The 27,998-nt window shown below is 42.2% G+C and overlaps 2 protein-coding genes across 4 annotated transcripts; one reads left to right on the top strand and one right to left on the bottom strand.

Moving 5' to 3' along the window:
- Positions 1–8,028, top strand: sigirr (single immunoglobulin and toll-interleukin 1 receptor (TIR) domain). 2 transcript variants are annotated; one of them, XM_061676064.1, is made up of 10 exons: positions 1–216; positions 1,536–1,817; positions 1,935–2,139; positions 2,209–2,336; positions 2,759–2,899; positions 2,992–3,135; positions 3,605–3,707; positions 3,801–3,951; positions 4,892–5,069; positions 5,553–8,028. In XM_061676064.1, the coding sequence occupies exons 1-10, from the start codon at positions 147–149 to the stop codon at positions 5,723–5,725; spliced, it is 1,575 nt and encodes a 524-aa protein (XP_061532048.1). In that variant the 5' UTR covers positions 1–146; the 3' UTR covers positions 5,726–8,028. The 2 variants fall into 2 exon arrangements, with proteins under 2 accessions (XP_061532048.1, XP_061532047.1); XM_061676063.1 differs by having other exon boundaries at positions 1,935–2,142.
- On the bottom strand, positions 6,319–25,123 carry pkp3a (plakophilin 3a). Of its 2 annotated transcripts, XM_061676043.1 has the most exons (14): positions 24,996–25,123; positions 22,422–22,596; positions 18,273–18,364; positions 17,100–17,845; positions 14,854–14,977; positions 14,055–14,259; positions 12,699–12,873; positions 12,058–12,175; positions 11,779–11,943; positions 10,693–10,875; positions 10,450–10,603; positions 8,533–8,728; positions 8,319–8,406; positions 6,319–7,253 (listed from the first exon to the last, which is right to left on the bottom strand). In XM_061676043.1, exons 1-14 carry the CDS (start codon positions 24,996–24,998, stop codon positions 7,212–7,214), a joined length of 2,466 nt encoding a protein of 821 aa, XP_061532027.1. In that variant the 5' UTR covers positions 24,999–25,123; the 3' UTR covers positions 6,319–7,211. The 2 variants fall into 2 exon arrangements, with proteins under 2 accessions (XP_061532027.1, XP_061532026.1); XM_061676042.1 differs by lacking the exon at positions 24,996–25,123 and having other exon boundaries at positions 22,422–22,704.
- Between the last annotated feature and the right edge of the window lie 2,875 nt (positions 25,124–27,998).

Raw genomic sequence — 27,998 nt, 5'->3', positions numbered from 1 at the left:
ATCTCCACCGTACACTTTAACTACAAAGTTCCCTTTGGAACAAACACTTCAGGAAAAAGGCTGGAATTAAAATTCTTAGCTCTTTTTAAAAACAATTTATTTATTTATTTATTTTATAAATAAAGCGGAAGAGGACTGCGGACAACATGGGCGCCCTTTTGGTCGCCTTTATTTTGATGACCTCGTCTTCGTGGAGCAACTTTGTCCTCGCTCATGGTAAGGATGCCGTAAATCACACATTTTGTTTACCTCACCGTCTTTTGGAGAGAGAAGGATATGCCTATAGGTCCATACGGTGTATTATGTCTACTAAAAGTACGATAATTCCTTGTGAAATGAGGTAAATCGGTCAGTGTGCGCGGGGTCAACCGCTATCTCGCAGTCACGTGCTGTTGCCCTGGCAACACGTGGACCAGATCCGGACTTCGGACCAGGATGAGTTGTATTTAGTATGTGAATTGTCTGACAGCGGCTAAAACAAAACAATGAGAAATCAGACAGGGCCAGTCATGCCGGTTATTTGTGGGTTTGGGCCACATAACGATCAGCGCATGCGCAACACAGCCTGTCGGGCTGGTCCACAATCGGAAATCGTTAGTGTGTCATTAGTTCACATGTGTATTAATGGAACCAAAAGCGGCTACAAATTCCTACAGCAATGTGTTTGGCTCTTTATGTATCTGCTTGGACAAGATAACAGAAATGTCAGTTTCACTAGCTCTACAGTCGCCTTAGGGACGAGCCATCTTAATTCTCCCTCCATTTGTATAAGGCCCATTATGGACGGATGCCCTTCCTTAATGAGCCAAGGCACCCATTTAACACTGGGTGGGGGAGGGGAAATCTCATGGCACACAAAAATATGAATACTGAAGTAATAATGGTGCTTTCTCAATTTGCTCACAAGTTTACTTACGGTGGGTCAAATGAAACACTTTTTCCCCCCTCACTGTCTGAACTGAAATCACATTAGAGTTTTCCTATTTTAGGTGAATTAGAGGGTGCCAAGAGAGGGGCGAGAAAGGCGGGGGGGCCAGGATTCAAGCCATGGTTACCAGGTCCCCGACTGGCAACCCTTATCCCTGTACCGTGATCACATGCGGTGGGGTGTCGTGCATTCAAATTGAGGAGACGGGTGGGGGTCAGGCGAGACGGTCACAGGGCAATGATGGCGGGCCAAAGAGCAGCCCGGTGTGCCGGAACACCTGCTCGAGTGTCACCACCCTAATCTAATCTAATCTCATCAAATGTTGCCAATAAAGCAAACTTCATCTGAGGTTTTCCACATTGTTTAAAGACTTGGTAGTCTTACTCAACAAAAACGTCCGTCATTAATCCGGCCATTCGCAAATAGAATTTATTTTGGTAATCCTAATTGACCTAAAACAGGAAACGTTTGGTCAGATATCATGTCGCACAGTGGGAGGGGGGGGGGGGGAAGTGTGCGCTTTTATATAGTCTGTGCAAACGTCCGGTTTCAACCGTATACAGAATCTGTGCATCTGCGTGTGACTCCCCTGCCTTTGTATTTCAAGCTCAAGGATGTGTCGATGAGAGCCATTTTGAGGAGCACCTGCTCGACGCAGGGCAACAGGATCCTCCATACTGGCTCAACTGCTCCTTGGAGGGGGTTCCTCACGCCCAGGGCGACCCCCGGCCCCGGCTCACCTGGCTCAAGGACTGTCTGCCACTTGGTGCCCAGCAGGGGAATTACTACCTTGAGTTTAGAAACATCTCTTCCGAAGCCGGAGGGAACTACACTTGTTTGCAGTCCGGCAACAGCACAGCTTCGTTCACTGTGCACCTCGTAGTTAAAGGTAAGCGCCGGTCTCTGATCTGGTGCAGTGCACTACTTTAAATGTAGAATTTGGACAGTGTTTGGAAAAGAAGGTGTAAGCTGTGCACACAGATAGCCACCGTATGCCTTTCCGCAGCATCCGAGTGCTCTAAAACTCCAGAGTTCCGGTCTAATGAGGATCCGAGCACACTCCGGGGGAAGGTGGGATCCACTATGAATCTGAATTGCACCGCCCTGCTTTCCTGGGACCTGACTGACAAGAAATGTGACGCCTCAGTGCACTGGACAAAAGATGGCTATCCTCTGAGCAAAGGCTCCCTGCTTTTGCAAAACACCTCTTCGTGGTGATTGGAAGAAACCTTCAGACAGCGTTTGACGAAGGCGAGCGTGACACAGTTTGTCCTTGTTAGGTTTCCAGCCGGAGGTCAGCTGATGGTGAGCAGTGTGCTGGTGGTCCAGCTTCAGGAGTTGGACGACTTTGGACTGTACAGCTGCAAAGTGAGGAACTCTTCCTCTCGCTTCATCCTGCAGAAATCAAGTAAGGTCACCTTCATATTTTGCATTGTATTTGCTCAACATCTCACTTGTTTCAGTTTTTAGCTATCGTTCGCTAGATTTTATGCCATCGATTAGTATCTTTTACCGACTGCTTTTATAGGCTCCAGCTCCCCCCGCGACTCGAATTAAAGTATTCGTGGTACAGAAAATGGAGAGCGGGATGGACGGAGTCAGAACAGGTGGATGATGAATGCAGCTTTATGTGGTTGTTTGCGGCATCGCGCATTGCACAAATAATGACAGTCTGACCGTAAAAGGCATTCGATGCTATCAACACACTTATTCAAACTCTGAAATGATGATTCAAAACAACAACTATAACCCTGACTACCTCTACCACCACCGTTCTACAATTGGCTACTAATTACTTTTGCCTTCGTTAATAATGAATCCAATTGTCAGGCAGCCCTAGTCACACCGCCGCCGTCACCGCAGCCTTCGTCCTCCTCCTCCTGCTGGCCGTGGCTGCCGTCATCTACACCAAGTGCCACCTGAACATCAAACTGTGGTACCGCAACTCTTACGGCGACTACGAGATGAACGGTGAGCGCTCCCCCGGCGGCTCGAAAAAAGATGTGACGAGTGCCCGCGTGTGCGGATGTCGACGCAAAGCCGTTGTGTTGTGTGTCTGTCAGATGGGAAGTTGTACGACGCCTACATCTCCTACGTGAACAATGACTACGACAGGAAGTTCGTCAACTTTATTCTCAAACCTCAGCTGGAAAATAAACATGCGCAGAAGGTGCATCTCAACGACAATGACATCATGCCCGGTTCAGGTAAAACCGTTTTCAAACTCATCATCCCATGTTCATCGTATTCTACAAAAGGATGAGCTTTGTGATGTTTAATTAGTACAAAAGGGCCTCGCTTAAGTGTTCGCCACCTGAGAAATCAAAGCGCAAATGGATTTGAGAAAGATTTAGGACCTCAAAGTTAAAAGGAAGTTTCAATCCAAGATCCTTCAAATAAACAAGAACGTATGACCAGATCTGATAAGATTGGACAGAATCTTAATAAATGAATATGCGAGAATGAGGCTGCAACGTATATAGACATGGACTACGCACAGAGTGAACTATTAGATTTTAAAAAAAATAAATAATGAATGCTCTTTGTCAAACAATCCCAGACTAATGAAAACCGCAAGTTGTAGCGCATCAGTGGTTTATTTTTAGTATCCGAAAACGGCACAGGTGTCCTTGTCGGGTACTCTCGCTGCACTGCAATGCAACCGTTTTTTCCCAGAACCTTCTGCAGAGCTTTTAATGAACACCAGTCGCTCCCGACGTCTTATCGTGTTGCTGTCTCACGCGTACCTCGAGCAGGACTGGTGCTCCAACAACTTCAGGTCAGACCTCTGGACAAGAGCACGGGTGTATCTATGTAAAGTATCATATGCTCATATGCATCGTGTGTGTGTGTGCCCGTGTGTTATTCTCAGACAGGGCCTTCTGCACTTGTTAGAGCTGTGCCGGCAGCCCATCGTCATCATGCTGGAAGGTCAGCTGAAGCGCATGAGGCCTGAAATCAGGCAGCAGCTCATTGAGCACCAACACTGTCTCACCGTACTCACATGGAGGCACAACTCTGTGGTAAGAAAACACAACCAAATCATATCAACTAGGATGGTAAACAGACTTTACACCGGGCCGATAATTAGCATTTTCGTAATTGATCCGATCAATTGCGTCATTGATAGGCTCCGCAAAAGACATTCACTCTGCGTCGCCATCGTGTACAGTACATTTAAATTCAAAAGCTAGTTTATTTTTAGCCTTGCCGTGTGTCTTTTGACGTAGTACTCTAAATATCAGACAACCGCTAAAATTATTGAAAAAAAACATGTCGGTGGTGTGGGACAGACGACATGTCTGAGACAGACAACACGTAATGCGTAGATGAGACGGCAAGACAAATTTGGTCTTTCACGATTGATGTCAGACTACTGCAATAAAATCTTGTGTTCCGATACCACCGCATCCCATCTTTTACGAACGCTGGGCTTTATCTTGTCCCAACTCAAACGCCACCGGATACACTCGTTACCATGGCGACGTGTATTATAAAAACAAAGTGGGGAAAAAACGTGTGCTGGTGGTCACCGGTGCTCGGAGTTCTGGATGGTTAGACTCTTGACTAGCTTGTTTTAAAAGGACATACAGTAAAAATAAAAATCAATCATCTTTCAAATTTTAGGGTTGCTGGGATTCAGTTTAGGGGTGCTAGAGCCGTGGCACCGTTGCAATGGGATAGCAACAGCTATCATATGGAACCTAAAGGGTTTAGTTGGCATAGAATTGTCGTGGCAATGGAATGGGAAGAACACACAAACACAAAATGCCAGATGCCCTCCATCTTTTGTTCAAAGCAAAGTGGGTCGTGCTGCTGTGATATCACATAATTCATATTCCGCCTTCACACGCTGTGATGAAATCCAAGCGAGATGAGCGTGTACCTATTTCCAGTTGCTGCGGGGAACTCAGCCAAACGATACCGCTCAGTGTAAGCATGTCTGTCGTCTTGTCTCCGCAGACGCCCTCCTCGGCGTTCTGGAAGGAGCTGGCCTTAGCCATGCCTCGCAGGGTCGTCTTCCGCAGTGAGTCGGCGGGAGACCCCCAGACGGTCCTACAGGATGACAAAGACCCCATGCTGACCTTAGACCCTGACTATCTGGACTGCCGCTCTGACACGGACCCTGCGGGAGACCTGGGTAAGAGTCTCGTGAAATGATATTAGATAAGATTAAGTTTGATGGAAGCTTTGTTCAAGTTGAACAATAATATTGGAATCATACTTCAATGATTAATACGTAACATACTAATCAATAATCGTGAATATATTTTTAAAAATGTGTCTACTACATCACTGATTTATTTCCAGTATTCCCGCCATAATATGTATATGCCTCAACAACCCAATGAGATCCAGTACAAGAACTGTATCAAATTCTACCCTTACGGTTTTGATTGACGGTCAAAAAGGCATCCCTTGGACTATGCCGTTTATTACTGTGGTTGACATTTCTAATATTTTGGTTAACTTACTAAGAGCATTTCCGATAATTGTTAGTGTTGTTAACAGCTCATGTACTGGTTTTCATTAGATTCAGTGGCTAGTGAGTGTGATGAACATCTGTAACAAAGAATAAATGAGTATGACATGTAAGCCGTTGTTGTGTTTTATGGTCCCGTAGGTGTGCGTCTCCCCATGTACAAAGCTATGACCGCGAAGGCTCCAGTCCTCCCAGTTATATCCAGTAGTGTGCGAGAACCAAAACACCCAGACATAGATGTGTCAGACCTGGGATCTCGCAACTATGGAGCCCGCTCAGACTTCTACTGCCTGGTCACTAAGGAAGACATTTGACCCCCACCCCCCAAGTCCAGACTTTCCCCTCTAATGACGACAATTATAAAGAGTCCCATCTAGCTTTACTGTCCTGTATAAAGTTTTCATGCGTTGGTTAAATCAAAATGCACCTCGTGTCCTTTCCCATCTACTGACGTGATATTTCAAAAGCAATATTTGAAAGCATTTTTGTATTTTGACATATTGAGAAAATATTTTTCAATTGCAGTACTTACTGTGGTTAAAGATGTTGCTTAGGGCCCAGCAGAGGGCAGAGTCATGACAAATCACACACAAGCCAAAGACAGCCATTAGCACAATGAGTGCAAATTGCAGAAGTCAACACTGCTCCAGGGCGTAGCCTCACTGTGGGACTTAAACGTAACCTTTGGCCATGTGGGGCTCACATAGTGGCACGGTTAGGTAAAATAGGTGGTCGTTTGCCTCCTTTGTGCTCTCACGGAGACATTATGAGCCACGGCGAAACGGGAGGCTAAAGAAGGGTGCAGCAGGGAAGGGCTGGAATTATTCCTGTCTGAGCAGGAGAAAATATGTAAACAGGGAGTGGTCGACATGTCGGCCTGTTACAGCCACAATATACATACACCTCATTCGGTAGATCTGTTTCTTTATTAAATCAGATGGTACAGCTGCGCATATAGCAAATCACTTTTTTTTTTTTTTTTTAATACAACAGATGCCAGTCACCATAGTATATCAAACTGAGAAATTAGATTCCAGATATTGACAGGTGTCAAACTATGTGCTGGATCATTTACACAAACAAAAACCTCAAAGACTAAACAAATACACATGAAAACTTGTTAGTTTCTTTCAGGACACGCATGTTTTCTCAATCACACATGCACTGACACTTTACCATTACAGCTTTTTTTCAAAATTGCAAAAGCCACAGACAGTACAACAGATTAGCGTACACACATTTGTAGAATACATGACAGCTTTAGAGGCAGACCAATATCCCAACCTTTCTGAAGCAAAAGTATAAAAAAAATTCATCTCTGGAGTAAAATTCAATTACAATAGCTTTTCGCTCATTCATACACATTAATAAACACTTCATGCAAGTGACTTGCCGAAAGGGACAAACCAAAAGTCATGACATAAGAAAGTCCTTGGTTACAGAGTATAAAATGTGATTTTTAAGTCGAACATTAAGCAATATATACAAATAAGTACCGCATTGGTTAGAATATCATTATGAATCATAATCTATAGTTTCACACTGTTTTTACATCTGCTTGTATAAAATGCATCCCTGAAGCCACACGCAAACACTAGAATATATAGTGCTCACATTTGCATGCTTGACTCCCTCTTCAATGTCCACTGAGTGTTCTTATCACAAACTTTCTGGCAGATGAAAAATGAGCTTGGGTGATCTCGGAATAGCAGAAAAGGCTGATTTAGTCCCTCGCTGCCAGTAGACTTCCACTGGTGGAGTCTAGTAGAAGCAAACTTCTACTTCACGTTACCTTCCATTTTAGATGGTCGTGTCTGCAAAGTCTGGTCTTGTGAAGCCTTTCTGCAATGTTAAAATAGAAAGCAACACAGTCATTCTACAAGTGCCCTTTAAAATAGATGTTGCAAAGTACAAAAGCCAACAGACTGTACGGGCATTCCTTTAGATCACAGGTGTCAAAGTGGTGGCCCGGGGGCCAGATCCGGCCCGCAACATCATTTTATGTGGCCCACGAAAGCAAATCCTGTGTCGACCTCATGTTTCTTGAGAAAATACCATAATTGGTGTCTTTACTTGTATAATGTTGATATATTGCAAGGATTTTATGTTACCAATCACCTTTTTGAAATGAATTTAATCATAGTTGTACATTTTTTATTACCGTCTGATTTTAAAACTAGTGATCCATCAATTTGTTGTGTATATGTCATTATATGAGACAATATTTTATATGGGTTCACAGTCATAACGGCCCTCCGAGGGAAGCCATTAAATAAAACCTACAAACAAACAATGTGGCCCGTGACAAAAATGAGTTTGACACCCCTGCTTTAGCTTGTCAAATTTAGATTGTCAAACATAAATCATACTTGACACACCACAAGAGGGGATGAATTTTTTTTCAATCATCACAGCTCCATATTTTCTACAAGACAGCACAGATTTTATTTGCGTGAAGGCATTTCAGTGCTCTGTCGGGACTTGTTCATTAGCACCTAAAATAACGAATACGCTGGCTAGCACCCTTGGGTGGGGCTAGTCGGAAGTTGCATAAAGTGGATGACCTATCGAGTCCTGGCCAAGATGCGCACGAGTGCATGTCATCGGTTGAAGATGTGTGGGTTTTTGAAAAAGCGCCTTCAGAGTGAATGGGAAGAACTACACAGTATGACATCTGCCGTACTCAGAAACACACACTATACCCGTCAAGTCTTTTTCACTAGTCCCATTCTCAATGAGGGTGGGGCTCCATGAAGACACAGTCCAAGAGGCAATTGACATATGGGCGTTTCCGTTAGTGTTTTAAACTCAAGTTGAGGGTGTGGCCATAAGAATAAAGTGGATGCAAGTATATATATGGAGTGCCTTTCTAGGAAAAATATACAATGACACTGAGAGTTTCCATACATTTTTGTAGTCCTTGTGGAGTTTCTTGTACTGGAACATGTTGCTGAGCACTGTGGCGGCTGCTTTGGCTGCTCTCATCTTTCCAGAACTGTAACAACAACAAAAAGACAAACCTAATGTGGCACCAACACTTGTCTATTCAACATTTTTGTAAACCACGGCTTAAAATGGAGTACTCTTTATTCACGGCTCGTTTGACTGAGTTTCACCTCACCTGGAGTCGTTGGTATTCTTGATGGCGACCAATTTGGGCAGGCCGTCGAAGAAGCACACGTCTCTGGCGGCGACCGAGCTGCACGTCACCAAGTTGTTGAGAATTCCACAGATGTTGACCACCACGTCGCTGGACGGCTCCTTCTGGTAGCCGTCGGCGGGCAGCTTGGTCACTAGGTTGTTCACCACTTTTGTGGCTGGGAAAAAACACGACCAGGAACTGTTCATTGAACATGTTTACATATGGTTTCATCACTCATTTAGGATGGAGTCAACATACAACATACAACTTTTGCGCCATCTGGAGGAATCAGTGTTTTTAGGTTTTATTTAATGACTGTTTTAAGATATCCTGTTTTGTCGGTGGTTCATGAATGCACCTCGTGCACAGCCAAAAGCAAAAGTACCGTATGTATGATTCTCTCCTTATGCAGCTACTAATAGCCTGTGTAGTCTACTTTGGTGTTACAATTTGCCTGTATTCCCTAATACGTATTAATGTGTGTAAATGCCAAAAGGTGAGTTCAATGACTTAATAGGTTTGTGTGAAGTGCTAGCGCGCATATTTGTTTGCCCATGTGAGATCGCACGTCAGTTTGTGCTCGCGTGTTATTTAGGCTAAATAACTAGACTAAGACGAATACTATTGATGAGCCTCATGTGAAGGTGGTTTGTTTGTGTTGAATAATAATACCACTGAATACAGTGGTTTATGTAACATGGGTTGATGAATGTGTATAAGCTTGTTGATGCTTAATGACCTCCGTTTTAATTGCTTTGCGTCATCTTGTGACATCTATACCCAATTATAAATCCGTTTTGGTCAATAGACCCTTTACCCTTTAGCTGAAACTCTTTTCAGGAACGTTCCTATCTACCCTGGCATTCTGAAATAACCTCCCTGCGTTTCCACCCAAAACAACTCGAGCCTCCAATTTAGTTGCTCCTCGTCTGGAACTTTTCAGGGTCAGGCTATGCTGACGAATGCTGATTGATTGAACACAGCTGTCACACTAACATATTTTACCAAAACAACTTTTTCTAGTATTTGGGATGTAAAATTGGTGCCTCAGTAAACATGTGAAATATGAATTAAAATCATCCATCCATTCCTGAGTTGCAAACATTTTTCTCCTGAGAGTCCTGAAATCAGGTCATTCAAATTTCTTGAGTTTATTTACGGTACGCCACTAGCGAAGATCTCCACCTACCTCTCCGCTCCGAGCCAGCACTGTCAACATAACAAACACGTGCTCTCACAAGTGGGTCTTCTACACAGAGGCAGCTAATCAGAGGAAAGGGGGTGGGTTTAGCCAAATATGGACAAAGCGGATACAAAAGTGGGTCAAACAGAAGTAGCTGTCAGTGGGGCCTTTTCTGGACATTCGCGTGACAAAAAAACAAAAAGTGTTTTTTAAAAAAAAAAAAAAAAAAAAAATTAAATTGACACTTTTATACTAAGTCCATGTTAGAGAGTCACTCTATGGAGGTCTGAATAGCCAAAATATGGGACCTTTAACATTACTTGGCAGGGCACCCACACACACTTCCTGACTGATTTGGTTATGAGCAGTCTTTAAGGCCACGGCCGATATTCTCGAGCAGTGGCGGTGCTGGCTTTAATGGTGCCCTTTGCGAAACCCCAAGATGGCGCTCCCAACTTCAATTTCGGCTTGGAGTGACAAATAGCAGCTAAAAGCAAGCACGCTTTGCCTCTTATTTGATGAATTTTGCAAGCTAGAATGAGAACAGGTGCTATGGGATACTTCAAAAAGTGTCTTTTAATACATATAAGTTCGTAAAGTGCTATTATATTTCTAATATGATCTCTCTATATTTCAGATTTTCACGTATTGCAGGAGGGTCTTGAACGTATCCCCGGTGATAAACGGGTTTCACTGTATAGAGAGAGACTCACCCATGTGATTCTTATCCTTGGCATGGCGGGACAAATTTCGGAGGAAGCCTGTGATCGAGCGCAGCTCCACGTCGTTGTTGGTGCGCAACAGGTCTAATAGAACTGGCACCATGCGCTCCTGGTCCATGGCAACGCGGCTCAGCACTGCCGTCCACTGAAGGAATGTCAGGGACAGTTCAGTTCAATTAGTCAAAAGGTGTGTTGTTTGGACAAGGTCTGAGGTCTACGTAGCAGAGCGCTGACCCGCTTGTCTCCGGCCGTGATGTTCTGCAGCGCTCCTGCCGCCGCCTCCCGCGTGGTTGAGTTGATCTCGCACTGCTGCAGCACACGGTTGTACAGCCCCACAATCTGCGGGTGCCACAGCCACTCCATTCCCTTCGGAACGCGGGCCACCTCAGTGAACGTGGACAGGTCCTGGTTCCTGGTCTGAGGGTGAGAGAAAGGTGAAAACCGTGTAAGGATCAGGGACATACTGAAGCGAAGATTTTGTCAAATCACGGGGAGGGGGAATTAATTACAAGAATAAAGTCAGAATGTTAACGAGTCCCCCCCAAAATTCCCTCACGGGCATAAATTTCAGAACAGCTGTCTCTCTACATATTAATCGGGTAGGAGTTTCATTCCATATCTGTTAAAAATATTTCTGGTTGATAATCAAATATACCACCAGGGATCTCGTTTGATGTGCATCCCGCGTCTCAGACGTACAAAACTGACCAGGGACGCATACAAAAGTAAGATCAATCTGCGTGTTAGGACGCAAAGCTCCAATCTGACTTAAAGTACGCCGGTGTGGTACTGGAAATCAGGCGTATGATTATTATTATTTTTTTTTTTTTTTTTGATGAGTCAGGGCTCTGGAGTGGAACTAATTTGGTCGCACATGCACCCTTGTTTCTGAGTGGTGCGGGGAGATGGGGGGGGGGGAAAACAAACAAAAAAAAAAAAAAACAGAGTGTGCACTTGTACATAGTTGCAGGGACTCATTGTTCCCAGTTTTGGACTCATTGTTTCCATGACATGTACATCCCAGAACTCACATAGTCTTAAGTGTAAAATGAACTACTGTGGCCCTGCAAAATGCAGGTTTTCTTTCTTTAAAGTACATATTTCATATTAACTAATTATAATACTAAGTGGCGATTTGGCTGGAAAATGAAGTTATTTCTTCGTGGTGTTTGTCTGCTTTGCGGCCGTTGTTTGTCATTCAAACAGCCAAACCGGCGGGGCTGCCATGTGTCATTTTGTTTTTTCAATGTCCACGCCACTAGTTACAGAGGCTCCTCGTGAAATTCAAAAAGGAGAAAGGGAAATGTCACATGTGTGTACATTGTTGGCCTTCTTGCTCTGAGGGGTGAAGCAGCCGATGGCTTCGTTCTTCCCGGAGTCCTCGGCTCGGCTTGGCCCCTCCAGGCGAAGCAGAGCCGACGGCGGTATCTCGCTGTAAAGCTGGTAGGAGAGGTTCCTCAAAACACAGACGGCATTTTCCACCCCCTGAAGGACACACACACACACACACACACTCGTTAATAAATGCACACTTTAAAAGGGACTAAGTGGTTCACCGGTAATTGCTTGAAGAGCAGCTCAGAACTCCTGTGCGCGCACCTTGTCCTCTGCCTTGTTCTCCTCCAGCGAGGCCTTGATGTAGCTCACCAAAGAGTCCACCAGCCCGTGGGTTTGTCTCATCTGCTGACGGGTCTTTTCATTCACTGAGCTCAGATTCCTACCAAATGTGTGAGAAGACAGAATGAATGACTCTTTACTCATTCTTTTTGGAGCCATGTCATGAAGCAACATTGCACCTTTGTATTTAGCTTCTTCCAAAACATTGCCAGGGTTTCAAGCAGTTTTGGATTACAATCAAGATTAAAATTATTAGTAAAGATCACACAGATTAACTGATATATATGATATATATTCTTTAAAGGTTGTCACTTTACAAAGTCATAAATTCCTGTAAATAAAGTTGTAATTTGATGAGAAAATAAATTAGTGTTGCAACTACGGATTATTTGTAATGAATTTTTGTAAACATCCAGTTTGCACACAAACAACAGAACTAAAGTAACTGTGCGGCTGCAGTGCCATGAGCCTTTTCAAACAAGAGTGATAAAATCTCCAGTCAATTGCCTGAAGTTGTGAAAGCAAATGATATGCTGTTGTATACAAAATTATGGTGAAACAAAGAAATGTGAACAAAAGAGCATGGTGCAAGCAAACCAAGACAAATATCACGTGAGGAGCACCTGAGGCAGCCAGTGGTGTTGTAGAAGATTTCTGCCTCGGAGGCCGACTGGTTGATGCCCTCTGACCCCTCGCTCCCCGAAAGAGGGATGAGGATCTTATCGGTCAGAACCGGAAGAGCCTCTCGGGCCAGTTTCTCCTTCAGGGTGTCTTTTGATGAAAGGTTCCACAAAATACCTACACAAACAAATACGGGGAGCATATGCATAGGAGGTTAGTGTTGGAGTCTAAATGCAGTCGAGCTGATGTTTACTAACTACAGGATTACAAAATAAATCATATTTTTGTCATAATTTAATGTATTTTGTTAGTCTTTTGTTTGAATTCTCTCAAAATTGTCCAATAAGATCAGGCATATGAATGAAAATGGGACATGTTTTGCCGCTTTGTTTAATTTCTAGTCAGAAGACAAAGTCCATTTTAACTCAAAATTGCGCCATGTTAGGTACTGGGCAGACCGCTCAACTTTACTACTCCACAATGACGTTTAGAGCATGATGTAGGCTAGTCGCCAATCACATTTTTAGCTAGAAGAGGCAAAGCATCAGATGTAGGCTCAATGACGTCATAACGACTTCATTGATTTAAATTGTTCCAAAAGGTTTCTCAACAATTTGTGCAATCATGTTGTTAAACTGGTGCGCTTTCATTTTAAAGGCCACACTTTACCAGCTACAGGATGTTTACACCGATGATGTTCCAGTGGACCGGGTTAGTCGTTGTTGCCTGCAGTTGTGAATAAAAGCCCGTCGAACTGTCTTATACCGCTATGTGAAATCATTCTTATTACAGTTCTGTACTTCAGTATTACTGTTTGTGGACAACAAAAGAGAGAATATTGAGTGATTAAAAAAATAATTTAAAAAGGTTTCATAATCCATGTTCAAATCTACAATTTGTCACAATCACTAAAACAAAACGTGACTGGATTGCGTGTTACTTTACAATAGGAGTCAATAAGCTAGTACAAACGTTATTTAATTGGCTGTTCAAAATAGGACATTTAAACCAGATTTAGACAGAATAAAGCCCATATCGAATAGAGGCGCAGTGGCTACTATCTTAGTGTCGTTTTACGAAATGACTGTACAAATAAAAGAGCAACAGATAAAAGACAAAGTGAAAAGGACATAAATGGGAGTGGTAGGTATGCTGGCAGTCCACGGTGACAGACTACAACTAGATCCTAAAGTTTGTTTATTGTAAAATTCAGATTTAAGGATTCCACTGGCTTAATGAGTAAGAATCAGCGAGATCAAGTTGCTTCACTCAAGTTCCTTGGTACTTGGGAGGAGATGAGGCACAAAAAAACAAGTTCAGCTCTGCATGTCGTGTCATGCTTAACTGCAAATTCCTACCGGTGATGTTCTTTTGGAGCTCGTCATCGGGCTCCTTGAGCGCCTCCACCAGCTGGGGGATGCCGCCCTCCTCGATCAGGGCCACCTTGTTATCCATGTTCTCGTAGATGAGGTTGCGTGTGGCACCAGCGGCGTAGCGCTGCACTTCCTGATTCTCAGAGTTGAACAGCTTCACCAGCTCACTGATGCCCTTGCATTGACGGACCTTGAAACCAGAAGGGAGGACTTGACTTTAGGACTTGACATTCATTTGCGATTAGATGATTGGATTTTATGACAACCAATAAAATACAGGTTCATTAAAGATCAAAACCCCCTGTTTTCTTGTGTTCACAAACAATGTATATAGAAATAAAATGTTAAAAAATCCGTTTGATAAAGATTCTACATTCAAGAGCGTGTGGATGGATGCTCTACATTAGAAAAGCGGTAAATCATTGGCCCAACATTAACACTCACAAGCTATTTTTGGCCTCAACTTATTTGTTTCAGACATTTATTTCCTCACTTTTGGTAGGCAGGAAAGAACCCCACTTTTAAAAGACTTCTAACATCATCATTTATTTCCAATGGAAACCACTAAGGAGCTTAGAAGCCGGCTCCCAACACTATACAACAAGCTGAAAATAGCTAAAAGTCACTATGAGCAAATAGGGCGACGTGAGATGCTAAAATGTTTTCTGCTTCATCATGTATTCCTGCCATTTGACACCCGACTGATATAACGCTCCCTTCAACATGGAGGAAGCAAAATGAAGCCTGAGGAATTTCAACCACAAAGCTCATCTGTTCATCGTACCTCATTTTTGGCATCGCTATCATTGTAGCACTTGTGTTGGATGTACGCTGCACCCAAAACCTGCATATCAGGGTCTGGTTCTCTCAGGTACTGCACAGCTCTGGCCATGTCCAAAGTTTCCATCCTGTTGAAGAAACACACAAGAACTTAATCAAGACGGTAGCTGTTGTTGCACAAAATATGACTTTGACTGGCTTTTTATGATATGTTTTTTCAAACAAGCAACAGCAGCAACATTCATCACACTGAGATGTTTTGTTTTCTTATTGCGTGGATCAGTGTGATAAATGGCCACTAAATCTCACAGATGTGCAAATCCACTCTGCTAACTAACGCCATGTGGGCTGTGTGAAACGCGAGGCTTGCAATGGAGCTACCACACCCAAAAACCAGTCCTACAGCTATGAAGCCAGGCCACAATCTATCATAGTTACTGTTAACACAAAGCACTACAAAATACGCACATCGTAAATATGGGACACCATGATGTCCTTGCCCACAAACAATGTCATCACAGTCCATTATGACCATTCATTCATTCATTCATCTTCCATTCCGCTAATCCTCACTAGGGTCGCGGGCGTGCCGGAGGCTATCCCAACTATCTTCGGGCGAGAGGGGAGGTACACCTTATGACCATCCATCCATCCATTTTCTGAGCCGCTTCTCCTCACGCGGTTCGCGGGCATGCTGGAGCCTATCCCAGCTATCGTCGGGCAGGAGGCGGGGTACACCCTGAACTGGTTGCCAGCCAATCGCAGGGCACATACAAACAAACAACCATCCGCACTCACATTCACACCTACGGGCAATTTAGAGTTGTCAATTAACCTACCATGCATGTTTTTGGGATGTGGGAGGAAACCGGAGTTCCCGGCGCAAACCCACGCAGGCACGGGGAGAACATGCAAACTCCACACAGGCTGGGCCGGGGATTGAAACCCGGTCCTCAGAACTGTGAGGCTGACGGTCTAACCAGTCGTCCACCGTGCCGCCTACCTTATGACCAATTTTAAAAAATAATAATAAAGAAGTTTTTCATTGCTAATTTTCACAATGCTTGTGGAGGGGTGAGCCATGGGCCAAGGAAGAACAAATTACATTTTCACATTTGGATAATGGTGTTGACGCTACTCCCCAACTCCCACCAGCCCAACATTACTTTTAATTTCCCAGTAAACAATGCAAGATATTTTTTTTATTCGAGCATTTGCAGCAGGAGGGTACCTACTGAGCTTAGGGTGGTTACTGCTTTCAAGGCTATAACCCGGTTTTACAAAGTCATGGTTTTAAAACGGCTGAAACTCTTCATCGGTGAAAAGTAATGTTTTTTTTTTTTGGGGGGGGGGTGGGGGGGGGGGTCATAAGTGCAGGCAACGTGACACGACCCCTCCCCTTCCTGTTGTTGGTGCGAACAGTCAGTAAGTCCTACGACTTTTTCCCTTGTCTAAAAAGTCAGTTCTTCTGGAAGTGGTTCAGGTACTGCAGCTTGCTAAAGGTAAGCAAAACTTATGAAGAGTGGCTGCGACTGGAGGCGATACTTTCAACACAATGTCACATTTACGAGAGCGCCACAAACCCCTCTTCAATAAATTCAAGGTTACGTTGAGATATTATTATAACTCTGTATTGAAATGAACTTTTGCAACTAACTGCAAGAGTTAGTTAGCTAGTTAGTGAGTTAGTTAGTTGGTGAAATACTGTAAATACTGACGATACTATTGAGGAAGATAACATGACTGACTACCATCACTAACAGCAGCTCGTTTCCGCTCTGCCGTTACTTCACAAAACGGAGATGAGCAGAGAATTACCTCCTCATTTTCTGAGAAATGAGTAGTTTGGTACTTTTACTGTAATACTACATTTGGATTTTATTCTGAAGAAAATCAGTTTTTCTTTTTTTCCCTTTGTCATGTTCACTAATGAACCAAATATCTGATGTTGTTTAAGATAAAATAGATTGTGTTCAATGGAAAAAATGTGCAATATTTTTGCTCAATGTTATCAATCATCCATTTCAGAATCTGATACCGGTCTCTGCCTAGTACCTACCGAAGTGCACAGTTAAGCACTGAGTCAAATTAGGGTTGTTCAGAGAAATCTATGCACACCGAGTGTAAAATTAATATATTCTTGCACTCAGTAACTCCTCACGAGGACACGATTCGGTGGTAGAACAAAAATTAGGACTTCACAAATGACAATTTATGATCATTAGGAATAAATAATTGTGAGCGCCTTACCCAGTGAGGTTTCCCATGCTTCCGATCCTCATCTGCCCATTGAAGACGTCGACACCTCGGCCAACACTCTGCATGCTTTTGACCGACATCGCCCGGGAAATGGTACTCTGACGCCGCTGCATCGCTAAATTCCCCTGGGAAGCGGAGGGCATTCCTGGCCATATACAGCTTGCGTCCGTTTTGTCCACCCCCCCGCCGAACATGCTGGAAGCGCTTGAAATCTGGCGCTGCAGGGTCCCCGACATGGAGCCCATGCTCATCCGCTTTCGGTTGTTAATCTTGCTAATGGTGCGGTAGGCCGGACCTTTGTAGGAACATTGCTGGACCATCCCCATGTCCATCTCACCGCCACGTGGGATAGTGCCGCTGTGGGATCGACGCATGGACGCCGGGAAGGTCATGGATCCTGCCCCTTGCCTCACCTGGCTAGTGTAGCCATTGGTGGGCACGTAGTGGCGGTTGAACACGGCATCACGGTCGGACGCCATGCTGCCGCCGTCGCTGTCGTCCACCACCCAGGCATTTGCCGGCATGGTCTGCTGCCTCATGGCGTGCAAGGAGACGATTTCCGGTTCCATGCGGGACTGGTGCCGGTTCCCTTGATAAGTGCCCGTGTGGATATCTTCAGAGTAATAACCTCTGCCGCCTCCGACTCCTCCGCCGCCACCACTGATCCTGGGCAACTGAGCCATGTCTGGGCCGGCTGAGAGAGAGCTAAAGCCAGACCTCTGCGCTACCTGCGGCGTCTGGAGATGAAGGAGGAAGCGAGTGTTACACTTCAACATGGAGAGAGTGTTACTTATTATGATCTGAGTGCTGCATGTGTAGGAGAATGCATATGCGTCACAAAGTGCACGGAAACATTATCGCTTTCCCAATATCGTAGGTGATGTGACAACTTCTGGTCAAAGGTTATTAATTTCTCATATCCTGTTCAGAGGTCTAAAATGCCATGTCTGCATTTCCTGATGTCTTAACTCAAGATAACCTAATCCAGTGACCTCCTGCTGAAAGAGTAAAATTGGAATCTAGTGGGTGGATTTGAAACCCCTGAGGTGATCCTTCCACAGCGGTCTGTGAAATACCACACATGCCAGGAGAGGGACCGCTCACACTTTACAATGTAGGTGGTGAATACATGCACCAAGTGGGAGATAATGGTGAAATACTCACCATTGTCCTGGAGCCTGAGAACATGTAGGACGACTTGGAGCTGTAACCCGGATTGTACGTATGGTATTTCATAGTGGAAGACCCACCGTAGTCTGGAGTAAAACAACGACAAGTCATGACTACAATATCACAGTGATGTCAATTGTACAAGTTCAAGCTTATTCATAGCAGCCACCCGTCATGTCTCTTAAATCTTTCAACAAAACATTTCACACGGCTGAAGAAAAATGTGTATATAGAGCAAGACATTTCACATTTCTACTTGAAATATATTTGTTATTTGAAATCACCGAGTAAACTTGTCATTTTGTTTTTTTGCTAAACATTTTAGTGACTAAAAAGCATGACAGGCGTGGGAGAAAAGATTCCAAACAGGTCAAAGCAGAAAATCAACAAAGACAACTGGAGGCTTTTTGCAGAAAGTGCTCTCCCACACACTTAAATTCCCATAACTGTCTATGTTCATATGAATTTCCCTTTTTTTATTTTATATTTTTTTTTTATTTTACGACTAAGGCACTTCATAAAGGCTGACTCACCCTCTGACTGTTTTTGAGCGGGCCACTCAGAGGTTAAAACACGTTGGAAAATAGGACTCAAGCACTTTTTAAAAAAAATTTATATATTTGTAATAGGCCTAAACACTCAGCAGACACTTGATTAGGTACACATTGCACCAGAGCCATATAAAAAAAATCCTCATAGAAAAGGTAATCTTAAATTTTGATAGAAGCTCTTAATTTAACACTATATTGCTGTGGCTTTTAATGATGTATGCTATTTATTTGTATACTACCGTCGTACGGTTGGAAAGTCACTGCAAATTATATATATACATATATATATATATATATATATATATATATATTTTTTTTTTAAATAAACTCTCAAAATTCTGTTCAATTCAATTTAGTGTGCATAAACAACTATCCTATTAAAAAACATGGATTATCAAAATCATGCTAACCCCCATTTTTCAAATGTGTATGCAGGGGCAAAAGGCTTTTCATTTCTCATTGACGTTTGTTTACTGTTTATAACTAAAACACAAAACACTCTCCCTCATCTTTCTCAGCAGTCACAACACAAAATGTGTAACAGTATCTATTTAAAATAAGTGAGTCAACAGAGGACAGCAAAGCCTCTCCAATACTGTATAGCAATGCAATTCTATTTAATTCTGCTGTACGTGTCTATCAAGAACACCTCACGGGCACTGTATGGACAAAAGCCTTGGGACACACCTTGTAATCAGTGAATAAGGCCGTTTTATGTCCCATGCCGTGCACAAAGCAAGCTCCATAAAGACATGACTGGGTGGGTCTGGTATTGAAAATCTTGTGATGAAGTAGGACATGTACCGGTAATTTACGGCCGTACAGTTAAAAGGTTTGTTATGACATGAGTTTAACCCTGCAACAGATCTTTTCTGTTTCCATGATTTCCTTTGAGAATGTTTTTATTTTTTAAATACAGTACAGTAAGACCAAATCGCCCTTCGAGGTTCCATTGTTCTTTCTCGTTTTTACTTTGGGTCCAAGTAATGGCTAGGAGTCCAAATACTTATGTCATTAAAGTTACATATTTGTAATTGTAAAAGGCACCAGAATAAACTCCAAGAGATTATCGTCACCATAAGGGAATTTTTAGTGGTGCAACACTTGACTGGCAAAAATTTCAATCAGCAAGTCAAACATAAAGGTGGGGTAGTCGCAAACAAGCAGTTGCAGTGAGTGTAATAGTGTTTTAGTCCCAATGGTGACTTTAGTCAACGTCTTTTTATCCAGTCCAAACATGCAAGTTTGACTCTTTACCTAAGAGCAAAAGTGAAGTGGCGACTACCTTCACACTTGACTTACAGAGAACACACACAAACACACGACAAACCGGTCTGTACAGGGAAGAATGATGACTGATGGGTCCCTTACCCGCCCCCTGGCCACACCCAAGCACACCTGAGCTGCCACACATAAAACGCACCATGTCACTTTCCCCGTTTTAATCTCAGAAATGATTCATTTCTTTCCCTGGCTAAAGTTGCACAATGACGACACAGCCTCCCTCAGACGTGGATATTTACAGGAAGCATGTACTGTTTAGGCAACAGAGGAGGGCTTTCCTTGCAAATTCCGACTTTGAACACTCACTGCCGTTTTCTTAATAATGGGTGTCTCCTTAGCCACTGCTTGTTGTGCTGAGTCTTGCGCAGGTTGCAAAAGAAGGTGTATGATATGAGTTGACAACTTACAACTGGAAGTGTTCCTCCCAGCAGAGCAGTCAGGTTTACATCGAGCTTTATAAACTACTTTATACCCATTGGCCATTGGGACATTTAACCGAAGGGAGAGGAGAGTTTAGAATGAACTGCTGAATTCCAGCCATTAATTAAGGATGACACTTGTAGTGTACATTAAGACATCATATAGTAGTTGCATTGTTCCCGAGAGAGAAAATTAATCTTAATGCATGAAGCCGCAAACAATGTTCTAAACACATCTGTCATTGCTATAATATGGCTGATCGCTCATATCATTAGCCTAATAGCATAATTACCTAAATCCTTTCGACATTTTAAAACGTTCACATTGATGCTTGCCAAAATTATAATTTTTATTCTTCTGTGTAGATTCTCTGTCATTCCGGTCAGGATAATCCACAAAGGCTGAACCAAGCCAATTGGACTCTTCTTGTTCAATTTGTCGTATTTTTTTCCTGTTTTCCCAAAAAGTTAAAAATTGAATCACGCAAATATGCTATTACACAACATAGCTTTACTAATGCTCACATAAACACAACCGGCTAAATGTTCAATTCAAATTCAGTCATGTGGCCCATTTTTACATTTTGATTCTAAAATAGAAATATGAAAAATCAGGTATTTTTTCTGTGTGTGTGTGTGTGTGTGTTAGATTTAAAAATAAAGGAACGAATGATACACAGATTAAGGAAGTCTAAGTACTTGTGACCTTTCACTTCCTTTTTGGAGACCCATGGTTTATGTAACCACCTCAACGTGACGTGACCACGCACGAGCTTCTTGACAACATCGCTTTCACTGATTAACAAGACAACAACACCGGGTTCTCACAACACTGTCACCTTACAGGTGTCCGTCTGTCTGCCTGTCTGTCTGTCTTGGCCTCTAGTGGTTAACTAAGAGCAGAAACTCCTACCAGCTGCCCAGAGGCACACTTTGAACTTGCTCTGCTATCACAGGAACGTTCATGAAAGCCACACTTGTTGCAGCCTGTTATACATTAACCCTTTCTCATGCGCAGGTTGCATGAAACTCAGGTTGGTGTGGTAAGAACCTGCATCCAACCTGAACCGACACATTCCGTTATTAGTTGATCATGTTTTATGCAAACTTCACACTGTAAAATGCTGCTGAAATGTATCTTTTGTGACATTTCCATTGTTACCTTATTATGAAAGGTAAATGGCATTTTCTGTGACTTCAAGGCCACAGAATTGATTCGATTAGTCAAGTAGACCAACATGGAAAAATTGATTGCAATTGAATAAACAACTTTGGTTTTGCTGGGTAGTGTACATTATCACTGTGTGCCAATGTTTACAATCTATGGAGATGTGCAAGACAACCATCCAGCTTTAATCAGGACCATAAAAGGTTTATAACATGGGATGTCCTCCATTTGGTGATGAAATACCACATAGGGTGTCTGTTTTATACATTTATATTTTATATTTATATATTTGAACAAAAGCGTTGGGAGGGGCGGGGCTTGAGCCAAGGAACCTTTCAATTTTGGAAGGGAAAAAGGTGCATGTATGTGATATTTCCCCCTCAACACTTTTGTCAAATTGTTTCACATATTTGCTCAAGGTTAACGGTATTTTAAATCTTATATAACATGCTACATTTTAGGTGTATACGTATTTTATTTATTTCAATAACTTTATTTAAATGTTAAGAGTAACACATCTTAGCACAGGTCGCCACTGAATTGAACTAACAATAAAGACACTTGTTGCAAACATTTTTCTACTGTTAAATTCCACCACAGGCTGACCACCTGTTAAAATGAACAAACTAAACTAAACTCAAACTCCTCTCCTTAGGCGGTTACAATCGCTTACGTTCAACGGGTTGAACTAAATTTCATAAAGGCGGAGTTGTTGTTTTACCTGACATGGCGGCGGAAGCGGAGCCATTGTGACGCGGAAGTGTGGACTTCTCGGCCAGCCGCATCTGAACCTGCTGCTGGACCCGGCGAGCCCTGGACACCTCGTCCGAGCCCGAGGTGCCGCTCCCGAGATGGATCTCGGACGGGAGGCCGTAGGTGCTGACCGAGTTGTTGGGCTGTAGAGCGGACAGAAAGACATTCTCAGAGGCTACTGTGCTCATGTTGGGGGGGGGAGGGGGGAAATAGCGCGTCCCGGCGAGGTGCTGGCGGAGTGAGAGTGGAGGCGCACTGAGGTTGCCCCACTCAGTAGTGCACTGGGGCGGGGCGGAGCCATACGACACCGGACCTGGCGTGCACCGACCTGACACACACAGGTGAGCGCTACATTTGATTACATTTTGATAACTTTTCTTAAAGCTATAATCCACAACTTTTTTTGCTTAAAAAATAATTAAAAATCACCCTAGCCACTACTAGAGGAGATGACACAATGTTGATTAAGCCATTCAGCTCCTCTAACATCTTCCTGTAGTTGTCAAAAAAAAAAAAAAAAAAAAAAAAAAAGTGTAGTTTTGCTGCTATTTTCAAATTTAACTAATTTGAAAGTAAGTTACATCCTCTCGTTACATGTAATTAGTAAGTCCCAAACACTGCAAATATGTTATTGGAATGTGGGAGGTAGCCAGACTAATCTAAGCCAGATAATAAAAATGTCGGTCAACAATTTATGTATTCATTTTATTAAATAATTGAGTATGAAATACGGAATTTCAATAAAAAAAAAAGAGTGCATTTTTTAATAAACTATTTTACGTTCACATTTTCACTCTCACTCTCTGGTCCTCTTCCTCTCTCTGTGTGTGTATATATATATTATTCTTACCTGATTTATCAATGACCTGTCTCATTTGTCTAATAGTTAATAGTAATAGTAAATATTTTGTACACCCTGTACTTGACCCAACATTAGATACAGAGGCACAGATGTCTGCCCGGGTGATTCATCGTGTGTAACTCTCTGGCTCCACTTTGTTTATGGCTAGACAGGATGCTCCCTTTAAGACTCAACAACCTGGAAACCACACTGTGATGTCATCATAATATTTTTTTACTTTGGAAAAAAAAATAAAAAATCTTGATTTCAGTTTACAAAAAGATCATCTCACGTTGTAGCTGGTTTTAATAATACTAATTTGTTATGTGTATGCATGTTCACAAGTTGTAAAGAAACTGTTTTTAATCCCATCACGTTTGGAAATTGTGATTATGTTTTAGTTGGCATTATGAGCTTACTAAATACTAAAGTATTTTAGCTATTACGATCGTCGTTGTGTTCTTTTAAAAATGATCTTAGAATCTTTTTTTTTTTTTTTGTATTAACACTCCTCCGGGTATGATGCACATAAATGAAGCAGGCAATTGTATTCTATTAAGTAAATGCCCCCCAAAGTAATGTGATATAAAGTAAATACTGTAATAGTGTGTGTGTGTGTGTGTGTGTGTGTGTGTGTGTGTGTGAATGTGTGTGTGAATGTCAGGAAGTAGACAATCTTTCCTGCAAAACTGGCTCATCAAATGAGTCGCATTTGAATTTGTATAAGTTTATGTTCTTAAAGTTCTGATAAACAAACACCAGGATGCTTGTTCATGTTATAACTATTTCAAAGTTTTGTCCAAATCATATTTGTGCATTAAACACAATATACGATGTGTATTTTGATTCCCACTACCATCTAATAATGTTAAACAGTGTACAAAATACTGCACATACGTACAATGGCGAGCTACACCTGTTTATATTTATATATTTTGTCGACTTTAAAACATAGAAATTTGAATTTGACCTGATGTGTGAATAGGAAACAGGTACAAGGTGTGGCACAGTCATTAGGCGACTCCACACCCAACTTTTGTGTGTTACTATGAGTCAGTGTTCTCACGGCAAGCAAAGAGCATGTTTGTATATGCCTGGATGGTTGTGCGCCTGTTTGGAATATCACTATAGTACAAAAATACTGTCACACTCATGGATTTATGCTTTAGATTCCACTTTTAACATCAATTGTAGATGAAACTAACTCGTAGTTATGAAGATTTGATAACTTGAGTTGAACCATATGATTTGACCCAACTTCTTTGCTGATTAAAAACCCAATAATAATTGAGGCAGACTGTCATGCAATGTTATAAGCATCCTTTTAACATTAAGTGTCCTACATGTGGAACAATAAATAGAAATAATAAAAAAAGGACATTCGTCCTTCACTTAAGGACGAATGACCAAGAAATACGGTAATGCAAATACTAAAAACATGTTTTTTTTAAACTTGAGCGGTACAATGAATGAGTTATAACTAAATGTACTGAAAGAAAAAAAACAGTGAATCAAGTATTTAAATGGGAGTCTTGCGTTGAGAAATGTATTGTATGTTTCATTTGTGCATTTCTCAAGCTGCCCCTAAATTAACATTTGCGCATGTATCGCAGTGAAATTGTTCATGAAAGGAATATTAATAGTAATTAGGACTAAAACATACATCAGGTATATGTGCTCATGAATAAAAGGCTGACCTACCATTACCGCGGAGGCTCAGCTGATTGTGGATATTATGCACCTTCCTTTTTCCAAGCAGGTGATCAGTATACAGTATTAATTGTCATACATAGTCTATGGGAACTGTAACCGCCCTAAGAAAAATCTAATCTGGCTGCATGCAAATACAAGACAAGCCCCAAACAAAAGATGAGTCAATGAGGAGCCGGTGACAGCACAGCAGGGCGTGTTACCGGAACGTCGCAGGGGAGTGAGTGTACATAGTGACAGACAGGAGGAGTGAGATTCAAATGAATGTGACGCTTCTCTACAAGACGTGGGAAGTCTTTATGAGAAGTGAGGTGGGATTCTGGCTCTTTTCTGCTGAATACCGTGGTTTTATTTATAGTCTTTCGCACACCGCTATTATTTTGTAGGGTGTCATATCATTTGTCAATTGATGACTCAGGACAGCATCTTTACAGGTGTTCTCCGCCCCGTTCACAATGACAGAAATCCGCCATGCTTGATTTCATCACTGTTACTCACTCAAGCCAGGGTGTGTTTGATATGAGAGAATGGCAAGTGGGAGTGATAAGCTTGTTTGTAACATATCTCATACCTGAGGGGCAAACCGCTGAGGCTTAGTTGGTAGAGCGGGTCGTCCAGTGACCGAAGGGTCGCCGATTCGAATCCTGGTTCCGACTGTCTGTATGTCAAAGTGTCCTTGGGCAAGACACTGAACCCTAATTTGCTCCCACTGCTACTACTCTGATAAGTTTATTTATATAGCCTTTAATCGCATAAGAATATGCAAAGGCATCTGGGGAAGTGGTTGTCTTCAGGACCTGTGCCATTCGGTCGATGCAGAATCCTTACAGCGACAGCGTTTTTTTTTTTTTTTTTTTTTTTTTTTCATCATTGCGCCCTATCTCCTTCTCTGAGCAGGAGAGGAGTCAGGGGGGAAGCGGCAGTAAAACAGGCCAAAATTCAGATTTCAGTTCCATTGTGGATGCACTGGTAGGGTACAGCATTTGTGTTTGGAGATGCATCCATACGCCACATAAACACTGTAGTGCAGGGGTCACCAGCGTGGTGCCCGCAGGCACCAGGGAGCCCTGAAGGACCAAGACTGTGGGCCTGTTCAATGAGTAGCTCACCAGTGAGATTCATCCATTTTTTTATGTTGCTATTCTAAAAGCAAAATACCCCCGCTCATTGTTGAGCTGACTAACTTTTTCGTTTGTTAAAATATCTGAATAATTCCCAAGATGTTTGGGAGAATATTACATGGACTGATAAGAAGAAAGTTGAGCTTTTTGGAAGGTGTGTCTTGTTACATCTGGTCTAAATGTAGCACAGCATTTCAGAAAAAGAACATCATATCAACAGTCGAACATGGCGGTGGTAGCGTGGTCTTGGGGTGCTTAGACCATTCAGGACCTGGACAACTTGCTGTGATTGATGGAACCATGAATTCTGCTCTTTAACAGAAAATCCTGAAGGAGAATGTTCAGCCATCAGTTTGTGACCTCAAGCCGAAGTGCACTTAGGTTCTGCAGCAGGATAACGATCCAAAACACACCACCAACTGAACTGAACTGGCTTAAAAAAAAAACCAGAATGAAGGTTTTGGAGTGGCCTAGGGTAAGTCCAGACTTGAATCCCAAATGCAGTGGTATGACCTTAAAGGCCGTTCATGCTCGAATTTTTGCAGAATTCCAACAATTCTGCATAGAAGAGTTGGACAAAATATCTCCACAGAGATGTGAAAGACTCATTGCCAGTTATAGAAAATGCTTGATTTAAGTCGTTGCTGCTGAGGACGGCCCAACCAGTGATTAGGTGGAGGGCGCCATTACTTTTTCACACAGGGCCAGGTAACTTTGAATATTTTTTTTTTAAGTTCACTGGGGTTATATTTGTCTGATATTTACATTTGTTTGATGATCTTAAACATTAAAGTGGGGAAACTATGCAAAAATATAACAAATTTGGAAGGGCGCCAATACTTTTTTATGGCACTGTAGCGCTCGTGTTCAAAAAGGTTGTAGTGTATGAGGTGCTGCCACTGCCGGTGAAAATGCTATAGAGTATTGTCTTTACGGCAGTTGTTTTTTTTTTTTCTACTCTGGGCTCTGCTCTCGCAAGTAGAAGCCGCCGTAGTCAGTGACCCACCCAGGTTGTCGTAGCAGCAAAAGCAGGACTGCCATTGGCTCAGCACTTCCACTTCCCTACGGATGAAACTTCAAGTAAACAAACTAACCCTAGTCAAATGGGCAGCCATATATGTGTAATATGTAAATAATGTAATAAAAAAAAAAAAAAAAAAAAAAAAAGTTGTCTTGCAAAACACCACCGTCATCCTTCATATGTACTCTATGTTGTGTGTATACTGTTATCATTTCTCAAGCAGAATGCTAGCACTGAGCTACAGATCATTTACCAGAGGCCTCCTGGGTTATATTATTTATTTGTATAAATTTGTTTTTAAGGAGGTGAGCTTGGGTTTTCGCTGCACACTGCCGTACCAACCTGATGTCTGTACTGCTCGCCAACTGCCTTCCATTACAAATAAGGTGGCATTTCAATAAATGTGAATATCATCGTTAATTTATTTCAGTAGTTCAAGTCAAAAAGCATCATATTCATTAAACACACCAATTTCCACCTATTTTCTGTATTGAAAATGATTTTGATTGTTTCTTATGTAATCTCATTTCCTGAGAGTGAATTTTGCTGTAACAACAAAAAAAGATTTTTTATTATCATCAAAATGCATCAGTGGTTATTGAATGCAGGTATATATGATTTTTCCATTTTGAGTTGAACAACTGAAATAAATTCAGTTTCCCACAATATTCTATTTTATTGAGACACACCTGCAAGTCATACATTAGGCTTAAACTGCTCCATTCACCATTGTGAGCAAATCAGTTTTATATTGAATGAAACACACTTTTTTGTTTTGTGATTTTGTTTTCCCATACAGAATTCTTTACATTGAAACTAAATAGACTTGATGTGTTGTCATACTTTTGTCTA

The sequence above is a fragment of the Phycodurus eques genome, chromosome 5 (genome assembly GCF_024500275.1).
Source record: "Phycodurus eques isolate BA_2022a chromosome 5, UOR_Pequ_1.1, whole genome shotgun sequence".
NCBI lineage: Eukaryota > Metazoa > Chordata > Actinopteri > Syngnathiformes > Syngnathidae > Phycodurus > Phycodurus eques.
This window is presented reverse-complemented; position numbering and strand designations above follow the sequence as displayed.

Bases quoted from the DNA above. Each gene is read 5' to 3' on its own strand.
- sigirr (XM_061676063.1), top strand. From the start codon at position 147: ATGGGCGCCCTTTTGGTCGCCTTTATTTTGATGACCTCGTCTTCGTGG. The intron at 2,143-2,208 runs GTGATTGGAAGA...TGTCCTTGTTAG, and splicing joins TTGCAAAACACCTCTTCGTG to GTTTCCAGCCGGAGGTCAGC. The intron at 5,070-5,552 runs GTAAGAGTCTCG...ATGGTCCCGTAG, and splicing joins GGACCCTGCGGGAGACCTGG to GTGTGCGTCTCCCCATGTAC.
- pkp3a (XM_061676042.1), bottom strand. From the start codon at position 22,641: ATGAGCACAGTAGCCTCTGAGAATGTCTTTCTGTCCGCTCTACAGCCC. The intron at 14,978-17,099 runs GTAAGGCGCTCA...TTTCTTCAACAG, and splicing joins AGCATGGGAAACCTCACTGG to GATGGAAACTTTGGACATGG. The intron at 12,874-14,054 runs GTAGGAATTTGC...TTGTTTGTGTAG, and splicing joins GCTCCAAAAGAACATCACCG to GTATTTTGTGGAACCTTTCA.